Source organism: Xiphophorus hellerii, chromosome 14 (assembly GCF_003331165.1).
Source record: "Xiphophorus hellerii strain 12219 chromosome 14, Xiphophorus_hellerii-4.1, whole genome shotgun sequence".
In the NCBI taxonomy this organism is placed as follows: Eukaryota; Metazoa; Chordata; class Actinopteri; order Cyprinodontiformes; family Poeciliidae; genus Xiphophorus; species Xiphophorus hellerii.
In genome coordinates this window covers 29,170,191-29,189,533 of record NC_045685.1, presented here as the reverse complement: position 1 = coordinate 29,189,533, position 19,343 = coordinate 29,170,191, and the positions used below count along the sequence as shown (strand labels likewise).

At 42.7% G+C, this 19,343-nt stretch overlaps 1 protein-coding gene across 3 annotated transcripts; it reads left to right on the top strand.

Moving 5' to 3' along the window:
• The first annotated feature begins 1,646 nt into the window (after nucleotides 1–1,646).
• On the top strand, nucleotides 1,647–19,230 carry LOC116732266 (CST complex subunit CTC1-like). Of its 3 annotated transcripts, none has more exons than XM_032582320.1 (12): nucleotides 1,647–1,960; nucleotides 2,050–2,139; nucleotides 2,282–2,356; nucleotides 12,643–12,689; nucleotides 12,757–12,830; nucleotides 12,896–13,031; nucleotides 13,103–13,174; nucleotides 13,244–13,391; nucleotides 18,201–18,247; nucleotides 18,387–18,543; nucleotides 18,613–18,733; nucleotides 18,811–19,230. In XM_032582320.1, exons 1-12 carry the CDS (start codon nucleotides 1,718–1,720, stop codon nucleotides 18,909–18,911), a joined length of 1,311 nt encoding a protein of 436 aa, XP_032438211.1. In that variant the 5' UTR covers nucleotides 1,647–1,717; the 3' UTR covers nucleotides 18,912–19,230. The 3 variants fall into 3 exon arrangements, 2 of the variants coding, with proteins under 2 accessions (XP_032438211.1, XP_032438210.1); XM_032582319.1 differs by having other exon boundaries at nucleotides 2,282–2,422; XR_004341751.1 differs by lacking the exons at nucleotides 1,647–1,960; nucleotides 2,050–2,139; nucleotides 2,282–2,356; ... (5 more) ...; nucleotides 18,613–18,733; nucleotides 18,811–19,230 and having other exon boundaries at nucleotides 13,405–18,247; nucleotides 18,387–18,506.
• Nucleotides 19,231–19,343: the final 113 nt, after the last annotated feature.

The following is a 19,343-nucleotide window of genomic DNA, read 5'->3' as shown; positions in this document are numbered from 1 at the left end:
TTCCTGTTAGGCCCCGCCCCCTCCTGCTTGTCGGCGTCCTCCAGCTCCCCTCTGAAAGGTCAGAGTTCACACAGAGCCTGGAGCTCAGAGACGCTACAGCAGCTGTGAGCTGCGTCGTCACGGAAACCACAGAGCAGGAGGATGGAGGTCAGAGGTCGGCCTTCAACACCGCCTGGATCGGTAGGAACCACACACACGTCTACACACACACAGTAACACACACCATCTTCAGGTCCAGTTCAGAGTCTCTAACTGGACCCAGTTTGGTTTAACCAGCTGATCTGGTTCTACTGGGTTATAAACCCAACATGATTTCATGATCATTCATTCATTCATTCATTCATTCATTCATCAGACCCTTTATCTAACAGGAATGAAGTGAAAAACCATCAGCAGAGATCAGAAAAAATCCAGTTTAATTCACTGACATCATTAAGTCAGAAGCAGATTATTAATCCTGTCATAATAATAAATTAATCTGTCAGATTATCAGCTGGTTGATCTTTGATCCTCTGATGGAGATAAAACCTGTAGAGCTGCTTCCTCCATCAGACACTGAAACATTTTACTGATGATGATGATGATGATTGTGGAGGTTCCTCCATCTGTTCCCCAGTGTTAGTATTTATTTCAATGTTTTCACACAATATATTTATAATTTCACTCTTTTTGTGTTTATTGCATGAGGTTGTTTACTATTATGGATGCACACATTTAATAAACTCCTTTTGTTTCTGTGAATCATGAACTACTTTGTTTTGCTGAGGTTGAAAGGCAAAAACCAGGAAGTGGAACAAACCATCAGGCTGCTGGAAGCAGGACTTGATGATGAAGAGTCTCTACTAACAGCACAGCTGCTCAATATTTTGGTGTTATTTGTTTTGTTTTTATAGTTGTGGTGTCGTCAAATGAATGAGTTATCATTGTTTGTCTGTGTCATCTCTGTGTATAAATTCATGTGTTCATTGTGAGGTCAGTTTTTGGTCTGTTATCCTGAGCTAGGTCTGCCTTAGTTGATTTCTTTTGGGCCCAATTCGTTATATTTTTTAGATTTGTTGTTGAAAGGCTTTTGTTAAGACTTTTTGAAAAATAAATAGAAAATATTTTTTCATATATGCCTTTGTCCTTGTGCCTTACTGGTTGCACCGTAACAATGATGTTAAACTGCTGAGTGAATCCAACCATCATGGAGAACCGGACCAGAACCGGGTCATTCACTGTGGAGGTCCAGAACCGACCCTTTGTCTCCCTGTGTGTGTGTGTGTGTTTCAGGCAGCCTGGTGTGTGTGCGGAGCTTCACCATGGTAACGGAGCGGTTCCTCCAATCAGAGTTCCCGTCTTGCCGACACCTGGACCAGAACGGCTTCATCTCCAATAGAACCAGCAGGTACTGGAACCAGCTGGTTCTGACCCGGTTCATGTCTGGTACCAGAACCAGCAGGGGGCGCTACTGAGCATGCTCAGAGCTGCAGGGGAATCTGACCAGCAACCTCAGTCAGGTGTTTGTGACTCTACCTGTTTCTATAGAGTTTACCTGCAGTTCTCTCTGGATCACCTGATCATCCTGAGCCCCTCTGTTACCATGGCAACACACCTGAGGATGAGTGGGGCGGAGCCAGGAAGTGACAACCTCCAGAGGGAGGAAGAGGAAGGTGATGATGAAGGCTCATGTCTGAAGAAAAGACGATGTGATGAAGAGCTCTCCTCCTCCGTTGCCATGGTAACAGCTCATGAGGAGGGGGAGCCCCCCCGTCCCTGCATCTCCATGGTGATTAGGGTGGAGTCTAAAGGAGGCGTGGCCTGGAGGAACACAGTGATTGGTGGCAGTGATGAGGGGGCGGGGCTTCAGTTGGGCTTCTCTGCTACGGCTTTGCTGATTGGTCCAGTGGTCAGCTGGGGGCGGGACCCGAAGAACCAGCCAATGGTGGAGAAGGAGGCGGAGCCAGGGAGGGAGGAGAAGGTGAGGAGGAGAGAGAGGAGGTTACCTGACGGTTACCTGGACGACCACCAGGTGTTTACCTGATGCCTCTACTCTCTCTGTGTCTCCAGGTGCTGCTGCAGTTCTCAGGTGTTTCATCTCGATGGTTTCCTCTCCTCCAGCCTGGATCCGTCTACAGACTCACAGCACCAAACACTCAGGTAAAACACCTGATGGATGGTTCCCTCTGGACTGGTTCTACTGGTTACCTGGTTCTGGTTCTGGAGCTCTTCATGGTTTATTCACTCTGGTATCTGCTTCCTGTCCCGCCTGCAGCTGATTGGTCCTCTGTGTGTCCAACAGGATTCCAGTGTTCTGATTGGTTGCAGCGTTGCTGGGCAGAAGGAGGTGGAGCTTCATGCTGACTCCTCCCTCCAGGTGCGACCTGATTGGAGGATCCATACTCTGACCCGACCCCTGCTGCTGCCGCACACCTGGACTCAGGTAACCTGGTTCTGGTTCTGGTTCTGGTCAGACCCGACTCCAGGGGAGTGTAACTGGAGTCAGTGGCTGATGTTGAGGGGGAAGAGAGGGCATTAAATGGACTTTAATTTAATATAAATAGATTTTAAAAAGTTTAAAAAGATTATTATTTATGTTAGAACATAATGAATGTTTTTATTTTCATCAAAGGGTTGTTGTTTTACACACACACACACCCACACACACACACACACACACACACACACACACACCAGAAATCCCTCCTACTCCAGATCTAATCCACCTTTTGTTCATATGTCAGTTAAGGTTTGTGCATAAATGAAACAAGAAACATTTGACCTTTACATAAATTTATCTGCTGAAACTGTTTCTATGTAAGATATAAATGGCTGCCAGATATCACAAAATGTTTTAATACAGAGATAATCAATACGTCGATCAAACTGAACGCCAAGAGGCTGAAACCAGAACTTCCTCTTCTGATGCTCTTATCCAAAGATCCAAAACGATTTCAACTTTATTAAAGAATAAAAATAAAAAAACAAAACCTGTTCAAATTAATAATCTCTGTAATTATTGTTTCAACAAGGTGTTGGGCAACTTGGTACGTTTCCGTTCAATGATAAAAAAAAAGGGACTCAGATACCGACTGACTATCAGAGCAGGAGTTTAAATTAATCATCCTTCACTAAGCGATTATTAAGCTGATTAATAATCGAGAAATAAATATAAAGTCTGAAAACCTGATATCATAACGAGCTGAATGTTATGTTTTTAACGTAATCTCTGCTCGTCTTGCGGGGCGCAGACGGTTGCCACGGCAACGGGCGTTCTTAACGACGAAATAAAATATTGATGTTGATGAAACTTTCTCCAAAATAATAACCTTTATCAACCTTTCTAGCTCCACTGTGGAAAATGAGGAGCAACATTAAATAACATTAAAATAAAATCCAACATCTGAGCTGATTCCTCTGGATCCTGTTGGAGGAAAAATATCCTAACATCACAAGATGTGGCTTTAACCTTCAGAGCTCTGTGGTTCCTGCTGTCAGGCTGAAGTTTCTCATATTGAGGTCAAAGTTCAGATCTGCCATAACTGACTGAGACCTGCTGGCCTCAGGTTCTTGGTGTCATCAGGATCTCAGGTGACAGAAAAAGTAGATCTTGGTCTCCAGATGTTTGGGTTCCCTGTTTCAACACATCCTCTAACTGTAGATCTGATCTCCTCCAAATGAATGAAAGACATAAATGTGATGTTTACACATTTATAAAGAAATAAACTGGATTGGAGTTGATGTTGCTTTACTGGTCAAGTTAGACGAAATGCTTCTCATACAGCAATAATGGTTACAATCTGTCTCGATGTTTTCTGTTCTCTGTAACACACTTGGCTCTCAGTCTTTCTCCTGGTGCGTTCACTGACAGTCTGTAACATAAATGCATAAGCATCACTGTTTACATTACATCACTCCTTTTTTTTACCAAGCAATTTCTCATTTTAAAACAGCCTTAGTTTTTTTTTTTTTTTTTTTTTTTACTTCTGTCGTAAACAAAATGTCCTTCAGTGTTGAGACGCATCACAACTCCATGACGACCATAACGGCACCATTTCTAAACAAATCAACACAAAGCAGCACTGCTATCTAGAGCTGAGAGAAAAAACCAATCAAGTGCTTTATTTGGTGTGATCTGCTATGTCAGAATGTAAATTAGCCCTCAATTACTGTTGAACACAAACTGTTGAAGTAATGCATTGATAAAATTATAGTCCTTAAATCCTTTCAAGCCTCCTCACAGGTATTTAAGTCCGATAGGCGTCTGTGGTGTCGTTTGGGCTGGACTGGTGGTGGGGAACAGTAACGTCTGTATCTTCATTTCCAGAATCAGGTGAAGAATGTTGGACACTGGCACTGATCTTTATGAAGAAGGAGGAGTTTATTGTGATCGCATGTCGATTGTTTCTGGCTGTAACCATGGAGCCGTGAAGGTTACAGGTTAGGGGTCACTGTTGTAGGATGCTGCCAGCTTGCTGCGTTTCGGTTGTCGGTACAGTTCGGTGTCGTCAGTTTTGAGAGTGTTGGGCTTGACACAATGACGTACATCTGCATTAAGTCTAATGTTTGCCTTTGCAGTCCGGTCTCGGTTTCTGATCACCTGGTCACAACGTTAGAGAAGATTTGAATCTTTGTGTAGATCTTCTACTGGACATGAGCTCTGCTGGAGATGCTTTGGTGGAGCTATGTGGGGTAGAGCGGTTCTCCACATAGTACCACATAGTGGTACTATGAACGATGAGGAGTGTTTACACATTCCTCCATGAGTAAACACATACTCACAGAGAAATGTGTTTAATGTCTGCTGCCATGTGATACCTTGGCATTGAGACTCTGACTGCTTTTCCCAATGAACACATGAAAGCTCTGCTCTTCTGTTTGCTTGAGGCCATAGAGATGTCATCTTCCTGTGCTGGCAGCCCATGTCTGTCAGAAACTTTGAAAAATGTTCACTGTTGAAGGGAATCCCAAACATTGAAAATATTTGTCTAGGACAGGAATAACAGTGTTTGCTAAATAGACCCAACAGCCTCAGCTATTGGATAGCGTGAGTACTCCTCCATTATAACTAGCAAGAACTCAGTGGCTATAGAAATCAGCGCTGATTGTACGCCACGGTGATTCTGGTGGTTCTGACATTCGGAGGGGCTCAAGGTTACTGGGGTGTTTGGCTGACAGGCTAAACAGTTCTTAACTACAAGCTCTGCTTTTTGGTCCATGTTAGGGAACCATGCTTTCGACCTGTGTCAAGAAAACTGGCATGGGGTTGTGAGATCTTTCCAGGTACACGCAGAAAAGGTGCATGAGGGCCTGAGAGAAATACAGCAATCTTGTGATTTGATTATAATAATAATTGAATTTGTATATGTACGATATGGGTATAAGTAATCACTGAGTAATCACTGAATAACATTCTGAAATGTATTTCTGAATAATGATCTGTAACGACAACAACAATGAAATGATTATGTTTGATGATTTATAATAAGTGAAAAATGTGATTAATTCATAATGAATATCAAAGTTGTGATGTTTTAATACAAGTTGAATGTGTTTAATGATTAGTAACAGATAATATAGTGAGTTAGAGAAAGAAAGAGGAATTTATGGGTGAGGTCCTGCTGTCAGGAAATGTCGCAAGCAATTCTGAACAGATGGCCAGGAAGCACAGGATGGGTGGTGCGGTGCGTTTAGCTAAGATCAACAAGTTGGGGAAGGACGGGGCTTTCCACAATATTCGGCAGACAGGAGGGGCCGTCGGGGTTTCCTGTGAAACTCAGCAGATGTTCAGGAAGTCACGTAGACCAAAGTGCTCCATACACACATATGGGAAGGGAAAGTATAAAGGCGCACTGAAAAGAGGAAGGAGGGGTTCTTAGTCCGCGGCGCTGAAAGAGAGTCAACACGGAGAAGCAGATTAAGAAACAGCAACGGACCGCACCTCTGATCCACGGGAAGAGTTGAAACTTCACGCCGCCAAGAAGGGACAAGATCCGACCGCCAAAGCCCGGGTTCCTGATTTGATCGTCGGCCCTGCCTCACCCATCAATCTCAAACTTTGCAACAGACTTGGAGAAAAGACAAAGATCCCGGAGGGATAAAAGAGCTGGGTTTTCGAAGGATTTGGACCAGTTCTGCTTTGCATCTATTCTAAGGAGGATTTTTCCACATAAGGACAAAGACTCTGACCAAGACTTCTGGATGTTCCTGTTGCTAAAGATCCATTAACAACTGGGTGTGAGTTGAACCTGCTCCCTAAAAATTCGATCTCAGAACTTGCGACATAGGTTAGAGAAAAGAGACAGGATAATATGGTTATACATGTGGATTTTATTATACTGCTCTTGAATTATATACAATTGATTACTGATTTGTATGTCACATATCCCTGCTTAAGCTTGCTTAATAAATTTATACTATAAAATTCTAATGAGGTTGGTGGACATTGGAATTAATTGAGTCATTTGATCATTTTTCCGTTCTTTTAATTGAGGTAAAACTAATGTACATGATTCCAGGAAATAGGTGGCTTCATAATTTCCTTTGGTGAGTGTAAATAATGACCCTGGGACTTATATCCTAGTCACTAAACTTAATCTAGCCGGTTCCAAGAGCGAGTTATATTTTAGAAAGCGAGCTACCGTTAACAGAAGTGGTTATTGGAATTATGCAGCTGCGAGGGCTACTCAGCTGATTGTTTCTTAACTGTAAAGGGTCGTAACTTCTGGATCGGAGGTAGTTAGAGCTAGACGAATCGCTTTCGCCACCAGTTTGAACAGATTATCTCTCATAGATCTCTTTTAGGGTAATACCCAGGTCTCAGAGATTTTCCGGACCTGTTAGACAGAGAACTGGTCAGTAGTCAGCCCAGGAGAAGTTGTGAGGAGTGGGTGGGGCTGGCTATTGCGTAATGACAGACACCTGACCAATGTCTTTGTCTTGATGATTCCTTGGTGTCCCTCGTTGGCTAATTGTAGTTCTCTGTCCTCCAGACCTGAGGGGATGACGATTCTAGTGCCACGAAAAAGAATGTCATCCAATCGTTGCAGATTTGCTTGTACTTTTGTAGAATGGTGATGTCTTGTGAGTCATCCTTGACTTGGTCCAGGTGTTGTCTCTTAGTTGTGCAACATCCTTTTGTAGGACTGTCTCTGTGAGTGTTGCCTCTTTGATGTCAGTTAAAGTCATGGCTTTGTGGCATGTTGTGCCAGGAAGTTAAGATACTCTTTACCTTTGTTGCTGTTGTGTGGTTTCCGGTCCGTATAGGGATCAGATGTCTGGCATGTAGTCGGCTGGTTTATCCGTCCCTTTCCTGTAGACTTCTCGAAGGTTGTATGGTTGAAGCTTTAGTCCCCATCGTTCGATTCTTGCAGGTGGTTTTGAACGAGGGTTGGTCCAAATTACTTCCAGCGCTTTGTGGTCAGTAACTAAAGTGAAAGGATGTCCATACAGATACAGGTGGAAATGTTCACAGCTCCATACTATTGCCAATGTTTCTCGTTCCGTTTGTGAGTATAGCGTCTCTTAACGTCACTTAGATCGTGGCTAGCTTATGCTATAGTGTGTCTCTCTTTCCTTTCCAAGTTGATAAAGAATAGCTCCAAGGCCAACAGGGCTTCAGTCTACGGCCAATTCTGTGTCTTTGTAAGGGTCAAAATATGACATCACAGTCTCACTGGTTAAGCTGTCTTTCAGGTTTTGCAGGGCTTTTGCTGGGATTGAACCCCAGCACCATTGTGTGCCTTTCTTGGTAAGTTCACAAAGTGGTGCTGAAATAGAAGCAAAGTCTTTAAAGAAACATGAGCAGTATGTCGCCATGCCTAGCAGGCTTCTCACCTCGGTGGGGTTTTCCGGCGCGCTAGCTTCCTTGATTGCAGCGACTTTCTTTGGATCGGCAGATATGCCACCAGCTTGGAAGATGAATCAAAAAAATTCCAGCCTAGATTTGTTGAACTCACACTTATCTTTATTAAGGGCAAAACCTTTCTCTCTGAGCCTCTGGAACGCTGTTGCGAGGTTTTTGTCATGATCTTGTGATGCTTGTGTCTAGAATCGCCCCTGGTACCGAGGGGTCACTGGATCAAAATTTGTGTTCTTTGCTGACGACACAAATATTCTAGTCTCTGATGAAAACTTTCCATAGTCGCCTCAGAAATCAGTAAATTAAAGAAACGGTTTGACAATAAATCACTAAATTTGGACTGAAATCTTTGTTGTTGGAAATTGTTACAAAAATACTGAAATTCAAGTTCAGGCAGATGTAACTCTAGACATGGTTTATTTATGTTAATAAGTTTCTCAGAATAATTAACAAAATCAGTTGGAAAACTCAAATTAAACATTTACAGAATAAACTGAGTTAAAGCAAATCAATCCTGGCTGAAGCCAGAAATATTCTAGCTTTATCCAGGATTTATTAAATATATTTATTTAATAATAAATCACCTCATACTCTGATTTTGCCATATATAACATATTGTTCAGAGGTTTGGGGAATTAATTACAAAATTAATTATATCCACTGAGTATCTTACAGAAACATTAGAGTCATAAATAATGTTGGTTATTATGAGAAAATAAACCTGTTATTATTAAAATCTAAAACTCTTAAATTTGAAGATCTGGTGGAATTTAAAATAACTCAACTTATGTTTAAGGGATGTAATAAACTTCTGCCTGAGATCATATAGAGCATGTTTTTATTAGAGATAAAACTTAAAGATTTATAGTTTATGAACAACAAGAGTTTCTGTATTTCAGTTCATGAGGAGAAATTATGGAACAAGTTAAATAAGGAATTAAAGTCAAAATACAATTTAAAGGAAATATAAGGAGGTTATTTTCACAAGATATAGAAATATGTTTGAGCGTTAGCACTAATGTGTAAACTGAGGCTAACGCTTATTAATGTGTAGATGTTTATATTTAGACATGTAAACAAGATCAGACTTAGACTTAGACTTAGACTTGTACTTTATTGATCCCTTGGGAAGACTCCCTCAGGAAACTGAAGTTACCAGCAGCTCCCAGGCAAAAAACAAAGTTAACACACAGTAAGTAAAGTGCAAAAGAATACAAAATACAAATTAAATACTAAGGTACACACCAAATGTGAGTAACCAAAACCTTAAATTATGCAAGAAAAACCTTAAATTATGCAAGAAACAAGGAATAAGAATATAGAATATAAGAATATAAATGAATATAAATACAACACAAAATAAATATAAGAATTTGGCGGATAGATTGACCAGTGATATCGTATTGCACTATGTGGTTTGACCTGATAAGTATGGAGAAAAATACAAGGGGTCACTACTCCTTCCATCCTCTGTCCTGTGTCACCTCCCCCCCCCCCCCCCCAATGAGGAATTGTACAGTCTGAAGGCATGGGGGACAAAAGAGTTCTTAAATCTATTGGTCCGGCACTTGGGAAGCAGCAGTCTGTCACTGAACCGGCTCCTCTGGCTGCTGATGACGGCGTGTAGAGGGTGGCTGCTGTCGTTCATGATGTCCAGCAGTTTGTTCAGTGTCCTCGCCTCTGCCACCGTCACCAGAGAGTCCAGCTTCATGCCGACCACAGAGCCGGCACGCCTGGTCAGTTTGTCCAGTCTGGACGTGTCCTTCTTGGATATGCTGCCTCCCCAGCACACCGCGGTGTAGAAGAGGACACTGGCAATCACAGACTGGTAGAACATCCAGAGCAGTTTGCTGCAGATGTTAAAGGACCGCAGTCTCCTCAGGAAGTACATCCTGCTCTGCACTTTCCCATACAGGTGGCTAGTGTGTTTTGACCAATCCAGTTTACTGTCCAGCCACAGCCCGAGGTATTTGTAGGAGTCCACGACCTCAACCTCAGTTCCCTCTAATGCGACTGGTCTCGGCTTTGGTCTGGACCTCCCAAAGTCTATAACCAGCTCCTTCGTCTTAGCGGTGTTGAGTTCCAGGTGGTTTGTGTGGCACCAGAGAGCAAAGTCCCTCACCAGACAGCGATACTCCTCCTCTCTGTCGTCCCTGATACATCCGACTATGGCTGTGTCATCAGCATACTTCTGTATGTGACACAGCTCCGAGTTGTAGTGGAAGTCAGAGGAGTACAGGGTGAAGAGAAGAGGGGCCAGCACTGTGCCCTGGGGGGCTCCTGTGCTGCTGACCACAGTGTCAGACACGGTGTCCTTCAGCCTGACATACTGCGGCCTGTTGGTGAGGTAACTATGGATCCAGGTGACCAGGTGCGGGTCTACTCCCATGCTGTTTAGTTTATCCTGGAGCAGAAGGGGCTGGATTGTATTAAAGGCACTGGAGAAGTCCAAAAAAAGGATCCTCACCGTGCCGCTGCCCTTATCCAGGTGGGAGTGGGCCCGGTGCAGCAGGTAGAGGATGGCATCCTCCACACCAACATCTGACTGGTAGGCGAATTGCAGGAGATCCTGGGCATGTTCCACCTGGGGTCTGAGGAGGCCGAGGAAGAGCCGCTCCAACGTCTTCATCAGGTGTGAAGTAAGTGCCACGAGCCGAAAGTCATTCAGCTCGCTGGGCCTGTTCTTCTTGGGCACTGGGACGATGCAGGATGTCTTCCAGAGGGTGGGCACTTCCCTTAGCTGCAGGCTGAGGTTGAAGATCCGCTGTAGTGGCTCTCCCAGTTCAGTAGCGCAGGTCTTCAGCAGCCTTGGACACACCTGGTCCGGCCCTGCTGCTTTCCTGGGCTTGAGCTTCCTCAGCTGTTCTCTGACCTGGTCTGTGGTGATGTGGGGCGGGGGTTGTGCTGAGGTGTGTGGGGGGGTTGTCAGTGTAGTGTTGTCTGGGGGGAGGTGTGTGGTAAGGAGCAGGGGTGGCTGCAGTGAGAGAGGGGGTTGGGGGGCCATGGACTGGTTGAACCTGTTGAAGAAGTTGTTCAGTTCGTTTGCCCTCTCCATTGTTCCCCCAACGACTCTGGTCTTTGTGTTGAGGCCAGTGATGGTCCTCACACCTTCCCAGACCTCCTTCATGTTGTTCTCTCTCAGCTTCTGCTCCACCTTTCTCCTGTAACTGTCTTTTGCTTCCCTCACACACTGTTTCACCTCCTGCTGTGCTGCCTTCATGGCCTCCCTGTCTCCTCTCCTGAAGGCAGCCTTCTTCTTATTGAGGACAGTTTTGACTTCCCGCGTTACCCATGGCTTGTTATTAGGGTAACAGCGGACAGTCTTGGCAGGGGATACCACATCTGCACAGAAGTTCAGATAGTCCGTCAGGCAGTGTGTGAGCCCCTCTATGTCCTTGCTATGCGGGCTGAACAGTGCATCCCAGTCCGTGGTGTTATAACAGTCTCTCAGAGCACTCTCCATCTCAGGGGACCACCTCCTGATGGAGCGGGATGTTATAGGCTGCTTTTGGACCAGGGGGGTGTACAGTGGCTGTAAGTGAACGAGGTTGTGATCTGACTTCCCTAGTGGGGGCAGGGGTGTTGCTCTGTATGCATCCCTCACATTGGCATACAGGAGGTCGATTGTCCTGTTATTCCTAGTGTGGCAGTCAACAGCTTGGTGGAAAGTGGCCAAAGTAGAGTCCAAAGTCACATGATTGAAGTCCCCAGAAATTATAATAAAAGCGTCAGGATGTTGTGTCTGTAGCCTTGCTGTGACAGAGTGGATTTTTTCACATGCAGTGGTAGCGTCCGCTCTCGGTGGGATGTAAACGCAGATGGAGATCACGTGACTAAACTCCCTCGGCAGGTAGTATGGCCGCAGGCTAACGGCTAGTAGGTCCAGGTCCCGGCAACACCAAACAGTCTTTACAGTGATATGTCCTGGGTTACACCATCGGTTGTTCACATACATGATGAGTCCCCCACCTTTTCTTTTACCACTCGCTTTCGTGTCCCTATCAGCCCTCACAGCGGTGAATCCTGGCAGGTCCACGTTAGCATCCAGCACGAGGTGGTTTAGCCATGTCTCTGTAAAGATGAACAAGCTGCTCTCTCTGTAGATCCGCTGGTTGTTCAGTGCAGACAGCTCATCGATCTTGTTCGGCAGCGAGTTCACATTCCCCATGATCACAGTGGGAATCGATGGCTTGTATAGCCTCCTATTGTCCACTAGCTTGGCCTTCAGTTTAGCCCCAGCCTTGCAGCCCCTCGGTCTCCTCCTCAGCTCCACCGGAATGTTGTGCCTTATGCCGGCTTGTCCCATTGTTCTCCAGTCCAGCAGTTCCTCTCTTGAATAAGTGAGAAAAAAGTCTCCTGGTTGCGTATTTGGTTTGAAATTATCCATGGGATAAATAAAGAGCACACACAGCAACTTAAGAAGTTTAAGAAAAAAGCTAAAAACTAAAAACTGTAGAGCTACTGGAGAGGCAGCCGTCTCCCACAGCGCCAATGTGGTTTGATCAAATGTAAAATTAATTAATGTTTATTTTTTATTTGATGTAATAATAATCAGAGTTTATGAGTTTCTTCCTTTTCCAGCTTGTTAAAATACTGAGGTACAAAATAATGTTTTTCCTTCATGTCTGTTTTGCTGCTGACATGTTTCTAATAAATAGTTACACATAAAATCAGCTGATTGATCGGTGGCCGATCGATCGGCAAAACACTAAAGAGCAGCAGGGGGTCACGGCTCACTGTAGACCCACCAGGCCTGGTTCTGGTTCTGGATCTGGTTCTGATGTCTCTCTCTCTCTCTCCAGGCTCCGCCCCCCTCCGTCCTCTCGGTCTCCCAGGTGTTGGACTGCAGGTATCAGCGTCGCCCCCTGTGGCCACCAGAGGAACTGCAGCCGCTTCACCTGGTCTCTGTGTTTCAGGTCAGAGGTCGTGACCTTCCAGGGTCGGGTCACAGAGAGGGTCAGTCTGATGGACAGGAGGGGAGGAGCCTCAGGTAAAAACTATGACACTCACCTGTCCAGGTGAAGCTGGTATCCATTGGTAACCAGGTGTTTCCAGGTGTTCGTCTCACGGTGTGTGACCAGAGTGGGCGGAGCCTCTGTGTGTACCTGGACCTAAGCCACGCCCCCTACCCACCAGGTCTGTTGCCAGGTAACCAGGTGCTGCTGTCAGGATTCCTCAGGAAGATCTCCAGGTAGATAACATGGTCACTGGAGCTGACCTTTAACCTCCAGCCTGACCTTTAACCTCTAACCTGTGTCTCAGGTCAGGTGGTGTGTACTGCTGCCTCTCACCTGTTGGCTGTGTCACAGTGACATCACTGGGAGACTCCAGCAGGTAAACCTAGACTCACCTGGACTCACCTGGACTCACCTGCTGCTGACCCTCTGTTGCTCCTGGTTACAGGTTGGCCCTGCCCCCTGCTCCCAGCATGCACCTGGCCCACTGGGCCTCCAGCAAGACTGTTGAGGCCCAGGTCAAAGGTCATGTGGTCTGTGTCCTTCACCTGCAGCTGCAGTGGAGCTGCAGCCACCAGGGGGGGCAAAACACACAGGTAACACACACACAGGTAACACACACACAGGTAACACACACACACAGGTAACACACACACACACACAGGTAACACACACACACACATGTAACACAGACACACACAGGTAACACACACAAGTGTGTTTAAAATAGTAGAATATGAGAACATTGGAGAAATGATCTAGACTGATGAATATCTGGGTCTAGATGTTCACAACAAGAAGTTTAATTTAAACTAGAAAAAATGATGTTCCTAATGAAACAAGTCATGAGAATGAATATCTAGAGAATGAATATCTATAGAATGAATATCTGCAGAATGAATATCTACAGAATGAATATCTACAGAATGAATATCTGCAGGATGAATATCTACAGAATGAATATCTACAGAATGAATATCTGCAGAATGAATATCTACAGAATGAATATCTACAGAATGAATATCTGCAGGATGAATATCTACAGAATGAATATCTACAGAATGAATATCTGCAGAATGAATATCTACAGAATGAATATCTACAGAATGAATATCTACAGGATGAATATCTACAGAATGAATATCTACAGAATGAATGTCTACAGGATGAATATCTACAGAATGAATATCTACAGAATGAATATCTGCAGAATGAATGTCTACAGAATGAATGTCTACAAAATGAATATCTACAGAATGAATATCTACAGAATGAATATCTACAGAATGAATATCTATAGAATGAATGTCTACAAAATGAATATCTACAGAATGAATATCTACAGAATGAATATCTACAGAATGAATATCTACAGAATGAATGTCTACAGGATGAATATCTACAAAATGAATATCTACAGAATGAATGTCTACAAAATGAATATCTACAGGATGAATATCTACAGAATGAATATCTGCAGAATGAATGTCTACAGGATGAATATCTACAGGATGAATATCTACAGAATGAATATCTACAGAATGAATATCTGCAGAATGAATGTCTACAGAATGAATGTCTACAAAATGAATATCTACAGAATGAATATCTACAGAATGAATATCTACAGAATGAATATCTATAGAATGAATATCTGCAGAATGAATATCTACAGAATGAATATCTGCAGGATGAATATCTACAGAATGAATATCTACAGAATGAATATCTACAGAATGAATATCTGCAGAATGAATATCTACAGAATGAATATCTACAGGATGAATATCTACAGAATGAATATCTACAGAATGAATGTCTACAGGATGAATATCTACAGAATGAATATCTACAGAATGAATATCTGCAGAATGAATGTCTACAGAATGAATGTCTACAAAATGAATATCTACAGAATGAATATCTACAGAATGAATATCTACAGAATGAATATCTGCAGAATGAATATCTACAGAATGAATATCTACAGGGTGAATATCTACAGGATGAATATCTACAGAATGAATATCTACAGGATGAATATCTACAGAATGAATATCTACAGAATGAATGTCTACAGGATGAATATCTACAGGATGAATATCTACAGAATGAATATCTATAGAATGAATATCTACAGAATGAATATCTATAGAACGAATATCTACAGAATGAATATCTACAGGATGAATATCTACAGAATGAATATCTACAGGATGAATATCTACAGAATGAATATCTGCAGAATGAATGTCTACAGAATGAATGTCTACAAAATGAATATCTACAGAATAAATATCTACAGAACGAATATCTACAGAAAGGAAATAGAAAAATAAAACATAAGAACCTGAAATAGTTGAAAAGGTTGAGAAGTGAAACAGCTACAAAAGCATAAATTAGCAGAAGCAGAACATTTTGACATATGAATTCCTAAAATCAAAGTTTGCAGAAGACCTTTGTAGCCAGTAAAACCAGTAAAACCAGTAGGCATGTACACACAAGCAGAATGCTGACACAGATAGAAACAGAGCAAACAGAGAAATCCACTGAAGGTCTAGGACAAGGTGTGACGGGTCTGTAGTCCAGAAGAGTTTGACAGAAAGACCTGCAACAATGACAGTAATAGTTCCTATATAGTAGACATTCTACGTTTTAATGCATAAATTATTCCTGTACAGTTAAATATGTATGAACAGCATCATTTTGTTTGTTAAAAACATGAAAAGTTAAAAAATGTTCAGTTACTAAAGTTCAGACTTTAACAGCAGTTAGAGGATTAAACTGTAAACCTGAAAACATCAAATATCTGCATGAAACTTAAACTGTGGAAAAACCGAGATATATATATATATATATCATAAAGCTGAGACATTTGAATCTAGTTTAAAGTCTGGTGACTTGTTTAAAAGTTGAATGGAGTTTCTAGGTTGAAGTAAATAGAAGTAGTTAGTGTGAAAGAGCAGAAGATTTTAGCAGAATTTTGTGGAATTTCAATGGGGCTGAAATTTGCACAAAAACACAAATATTTCAAAAAGTAAAATAGTGAAATTTAGCAAAAGTTATAGCAGAAATCTGCAGAATAAGCTGAACGTTTGATATATGAATTAGCACAAATAGTTGAAGTTTGTAGAAATAGTTGGATGTAATAAAATGTACGGAAGTCTGAATAATAATAAAGAGAAACAGAAACACTGTCAGTGAGAATACATTGATTTATTGATTTATTGATTTATTCTCACTGATAATAATCTGATAACCTGGATCAGTTGGACTGAAGGGATTTTTCTATAAATGTGAATCAGAGGTATGGATATAATCTGAATTTCAGGTTAAAAACAATAAATGTATGATAGAAGAACCCAAATGGACCGGTCACTTCATTTGGTTCCGGTCACACAGTCCCAGGCTTTAGTCATTGGTCCAGACTAAAGCCTGGGATTATAATCTGATATCATCTGCTGCTCCTCAGTGCTGCTGTTCTCTGGCCACTGATGAGTTTCTGTGTTCAGATTTATCAAGTTTTTGTTCTTTTTAGCCACTTCAGCTTTTTCCCAAACTTGAAACAACTAGTTTCCTCTGAAGAGACGCAGCAACAATTCATCTCAGTGACTTTATTATTTATTTATTTATTTATCCTTTCTTTTTCTGAACAAACATGTTCACATGAGCAGGTTGAAAACCTACAAATAAATAGGAGAAATATTAATTACAGATCACAATGAGTTAATCTTAACTTTAACTTAATCTTAACTTTAACTAATTAACTAGTTTGTCAAATAATGATTCAATAATTTACTTGTAAGTTATCAGTGAATAAATAAATAAATAATATTCCAAACAGTGCAATGAATTTGTTTCCAAACACATGAACAACATAACATCAGATAATAAATCTATTTTAATTTTATGAATAATGTTCATTCCTATCATGGTGTCTTTGAGGAAGTTTCAGTTCAGGTTGTTTGTCTGAACAGAGATTATTGTCAGCAAAGGTGTTTCAAGCTTGAGCAGTGAAAGGGATGGGAGCGCTTGATTCGTTGCAAGGTGTGTGCCAGTTGGGTGGAGACGGTGAATACATTCAAAGTTTGTTGTTTTAACTAGTCAGTCTCCTTGGATTGATGGTGGCAGAGAAACCAGTCCTGACCTGGAATCAGACACTAAACCAGTTCAGAGCTCCAACTGGTTTAGTTTGTCTAAACTGGACTGTAGAAAAATCTGGGAGGATTTTGGTTTTTATGGCCAACATTAATATTAGAAGCTGAAACTAATCAGTTTATTAGTTTTGCTCATTTCAAGGTGATTTAATCATAAAAACAGAAAATAACAAAGTTTTCAATAAATCTCCAGGAAAATTGAACAAATGTTACATTTTGATGAGTTTAATCATAAATATGTTGATTAATGTTTCATTTATTATGGTTCTAACCAGGAGGGTTTGGATAGAATTAAAATAAAAACCTATATAAATACTAATCATTATATCTAAGGGCTGTTAGATTCTGTTTCTGGAAGGTCAGTTTTGTCTGCAGGAAGTTATAAACTTGTCAAACTGAGAAATGACCTGGCAGGAAAAACACTAAAGGCTAAAAGATCAAAGTTTGTGACTCACTGAGATAAAATCTGCAGAGATAAATGTCATGTTAATAGTCATATTTTATTTCTTTATTTAATCAGGTAAACCCCATTGAGATCTAGACCTCATAGTCCTGCAGAGACTTAAAGACAGGAGCTGATATTTAAATGCTGTGGAATGAATTAAGCTGTTTGCCTCTCAGCCTTTAGAGCTGCAACGTTCATGTGATTTAGTGCAGATCCTGTTTCAGTCAACAGGAAGGACGAACTTCAGAGCAGGAAGAGATTGTAACTGAAACACGTAACCCTAACCCTAAACACGTCTCTGTTCACGAGTAAAATTAAATCTGACTCTTTATGTTATTAATGAGGTTTGAACCTGACAGGTTTTAGTCTAGATTTACAGGAACTCAGTGTTTCAGCTGTGCTGCAGTTTTCTGGTAGTTTGTTCTAGATCTGTGGTGGATAGAAGCTGAATGCGGCTCCTCCATCTGCTGAAAGTCTGTCATTTAATCTCCACTGTTAAAACCAGCTGATTAGTGGATTATAGATTTTCTAACAAAGATCATTAATATCTTCATCATCAGTTTTCTGGTAGTTTGTTCTAGATCTGTGGTCTATAGAAGCTGAATGTTGCTCTTTATTATCTTCATCATCAGTTTCCTGATCTCCTCAGGGTTTGTTCTAGTTCCTCTGTTTCTATCTGGTCTCTCAGTCTCATCCTGACCTGCTGAAAGGTTAAAGTTCACCTGCTGAGGATCAGCTGGTCGCCCCCTGCAGGCCTGCTGTGGTACCACCACTAACCTCTTCCTCCTCCTCTTCCTCTCCAGGTCTGCAGCTCTCACTGTGGATCAGCCGCCTTCCGGGCCACAGCCAGGTGAGAACAGAACCAGAACCAGGTGGTACCGACCCAGTCACCTGGTTCTGGCTCCAGTGCTGGTAGAACCTGGCACCATCTGCCCTCTGGTTCTGGTCCTGGTCCTGGTTCTGACCCGTTGTTCCGGTTCTGTCTCCAGGTTGGTGATGGATGACGGGACGGCTGAAGCTCATGTCTGGTTGTCGGGGCAACCGGTCCAGGCTGCGCTGGGATTGGCTGATTCCCAGTGGGCGGGGCTCCAGAGGGCGGTCAGGGTCAGAGGTCAGGTCCAGGTGTTCCCTGGGGGGCGGAGCCTGGTCAGTAGCTGTCTGCTCTCTGATTGGCTGTCAGGTGAGTCTCTGATCTGATTGGTGCGTCTCTTCCAGAGGACAGACGGAGACACTGAGGACGTCCTGCTGCACTTCCTGCTGTCCCTCTGCAGCGGTGATGTCATCGGGCAGCAGGTCATCCTCACCTGCAGGAAGCGGACCAATCAGAGCTCAGCAGGTAGGGACACTCAGCAGAACCTGTTGGACCCGGTCCAGAGGACTGATCCGGTTCTGATCCGGTTCTGTCTCCATCAGAGGTGAGACGCTTCATCCGAGGAGACAGAGACTTCCTGACCAGGAGGCTCCGCCCCCTGCAGCTCACCTGTTCTCACCTGGAGCTGCAGGAAGAATCATGATGACCCGAGTCAGAACTCCGAGTCATCTATCTGACCTGGACTCACCTGGAGACAAGATGAACATCAAGCTTCCTGTTCACCTGTTGAACCTGTTCACCTGTTGAACCTGTTCACCTGTTGAACCTGTTCACCTGGATGTTGAACAGTCAGTAAATGTTCCCCAGCAGATCTCAGTCTGACAGAAACACCTGGACAGGTGAGTCCACTGCACCTGGTCCAATTACTGACTGTCATCAGATCTCTGTCAGGCTGCAGGTCTTGGACTTGGACTAGGCCGTTTGAGTTTCTGTTCATTTATTAAAAACATTTTTTCCTCTCAGTTGTTGTTTCTTTAAACGATTATAATGAAGCTTCACAGTTGGATCGATATTTAGTTGTCATGATGCTGTAACCATGGCAACCATGTGGTTTTTATCACAGCTGATTAACATG